Source organism: Capsicum annuum, unplaced genomic scaffold (genome assembly GCF_002878395.1).
Source record: "Capsicum annuum cultivar UCD-10X-F1 unplaced genomic scaffold, UCD10Xv1.1 ctg76779, whole genome shotgun sequence".
Lineage (NCBI taxonomy): Eukaryota > Viridiplantae > Streptophyta > Magnoliopsida > Solanales > Solanaceae > Capsicum > Capsicum annuum.
The window spans coordinates 1-2888 of NW_025887110.1; the positions used below are offsets into that span (position 1 = coordinate 1).

The 2888-nt window shown below is 35.9% G+C and overlaps 1 protein-coding gene across 1 annotated transcript; it reads right to left on the reverse strand.

The window, feature by feature from the left end:
* Positions 1 to 36: 36 nt before the first annotated feature.
* On the reverse strand, positions 37 to 2752 carry LOC124894678 (disease resistance protein RPV1-like; the record flags this gene model as incomplete). Its single annotated transcript, XM_047405267.1, has 3 exons — positions 2651 to 2752; positions 1324 to 1617; positions 37 to 1229 (listed from the first exon to the last, which is right to left on the reverse strand). Coding segments are annotated over exons 1-3 (1589 nt in total), but the record flags the coding sequence as incomplete, so codon positions are not given.
* Positions 2753 to 2888: the final 136 nt, after the last annotated feature.

Here is a 2888-nt window from a genome sequence, read left to right on the forward strand (position 1 = left end):
CAGCATATAGCAAAGCCTTTGAACTTATCATTATACCAATTAATGGGAAGTTTGAACAAGATCTTTTCATCAACAATCTGATGCTTAAACCACATGGGAATTGCACGTTCAGGAAAGACAACGGAACAAGTCACTCTATGTTCAGAGTTAAGAGAGGGGCGGATCACATCATCCATATTGTTTGATAGAAGCAAACTGAGAATCTCATCCAAAAAAGAGCTACCATTGCTCTCCTCTGTATAAGATTGTTGATCAAAACTATAATTGGTGAATGAGACCAAATTCAACCTCGGATACATTCGTAGCTTTGCAATACATTCTTTTGCCAAAAAATCTTCCACATATAATTCCTCTATACTTGGAGGAAGTTTGGGGAGTTCCTTAAGTTTCTGACAGTGTGTTATATTGAGATAGCGAAGGTGACAAAGTTGACTGAAGATATCAGGTAAATAAATAAACTTATTTCTGCTAAGATTCAGTTCGAATAAAGAAGTTACGTTCTTAAGAGCAGCAACGTGGTTATCACATAAATTACATCCACTGAGATCTAAGCTCTTCAACTCCCTCAAACCATGAAACACACAGGGTAATATCAAACTGCGAGCAGGCTGCCGCTTTACCTTCCGCCCTTTTCTTAATGATAGGATCTTGAGTTTGCTTAAGTTTCCAATAGAATCTGGTAGTTTCCAAATGGCAGTATTACCAGCATAAAGCTCCTCCAACTGGTTTAGATCACCGAGATTTTCAGGAAACATTGCAAGTCTTGAGCAGCCTTTCAGAATCAAAATTTTCAGTTTTCTCATCTCAGAGACACTGGCAGGGAGTATTACAAGGTTTTCACATGAACGCAAATCAAGCAAGCTGATACCACTAAGCTGTCCTATTGATGAGGGAAATTGCCAAATTGCAGTACGTGCCAGAAGGAGCTCCGATAGCAATTCCATATTCCCCTGAATTTCTGGAAAATTTTCTAATTTCTCACAACCCGAGAGGTTGAAGTCTTCAAGAGATTCCATTTGAATACTGCTTGGTAAATACTTGAGATTATTGCAGTTCTCCATATTCAAAAAGATGAGTTTTTTCAGATTTCCAATGGATGGATGAATTTCAACCAAGCGCACACAACTTTTCAGTATAATCTTCTGCAGGTTTGGAGTCTCACAAAAATTGGGTGTTCGGATTAAACTTCGTGAAAAACTTAGATTGAGGATCGACAACTTGTCAAATGCCTGTTCATAAAAATAGAAGTAATAGAAACAGCAGATTTAATTGTCATTTCTTTTCTTTAAAAATGATTCTTTTTTTGCAGGAGATCAGCAATACCTTTGGTTCCTTGAAGATTTCCACAAGAGAACTAAAAGTCATGTTGAGCCCAACAAGGTTTCCTGGTTCAAAATTTGCTGGTAAAGATGCAAAACTGTAGTATGACCAGTCAAGCCATTTTAAGTTACTGGGGAGATACTTAATAGGGTCACAAATAGGGTCATGATGTCGGACCTCCTCCCCTTTGACAATGAGTAACCTAAGACAAGGTAGGTTTTTGAAAGCTTTGCTCCACTTGCATATATGACGGTCTGAGCCAACTGGCACCATTATGCCTTTAATAGACTCTGTCCTCTGGAAAGAAATTAAAGTAAATTTGTTAAACAGATCATACTTCCAAGCATAGAACCTATTCTCCTAAAATATACTAATGTTGATCAATAACATTTTTTGTTGGAATTAATACTACTAGTATAAGATTTATATCTTGCTTTGCATCATGAGTTCAGTCAAATAATTTACGAATTAACTGAGAATTTCAAATATTATCATTTCCACTACTTTCTATAAGTAGTGACAAAATTGAGCATACAGGCTCAATTCTCCATTGATGAAACACTGAGAGAAACCGAGAAATGCAGAGAGAAAAAGAAGAAAAATGTTTATTGAATTTTCTGAATAGCTGACTACGAATATCCTAGTGCATACTATTTATCATCTAACCAAATCAACAAACTTCTCAACTGGCAGCTCATCTCCGGTTCACCCACTAACTAACAGCTATGTACCGTAAAAACAGCAATCAGGAAAACAGTAAAAGCAGTTCAATGAAACAGTAAAACTGTTTCATCCCTAACTCACAGCATCTTTCAATAATTACCTAATCAGAAATCCAATCTCCAATCAATATGAGGATCGATTTGACATAAGTTTTCATTAGGACTTCTTTCCCTATTAACAGAGAAAGCTAAAATTTGAACTTATCAAAGAACATTTTTTAAAAAACTGAAAAAAAGAACAGTTTTGTATATTAAAAGGTTTGAACTATTTTGGTAAATGAATATTGAGTAAGTTACTCTAGTTAAAATCTTCAGAAAAGCACATCTAGTAATCTATGAAACAGAATATGCAACTAACCTTCTTAATTGTCGGCTACAGGAGACATCCTTGAGTGCAGAGTAATATGGAAGTACAATTCAAAGCTACAAGGGTATACTTGTTGCCAAGATATTGCATGAATTAATTAAGAAACTACCCCATGAGATACAGTTTACATTGCGAAAAATGTACTAGTGCTAAAGTAAGTTGTAAAATTTAGATGTTACTTCCAGTGAGGGCAAATAATGCAAAAGAGAAAATGGATATCTCCAGCAGAGGATATGCTTACCTGATTTGCGGAAAAAACAGTTTTTATATCTTGTTCATGCCATAGTCTACTGTGATTCCATGGCCTGTCCTGGTCAACATTGCGCGCTGCTTGCTGACCCATTTGTTCTATCAAATCATGCATCTCAACTATTCCTTCAGAAATATATAAGAGTGATTTTTGGATGAGGACATGTATTCCAATCTCCGATTGGAAGCCAAAACTGTTTAGTATTGTTATCACATCATCTCTCTTTCTT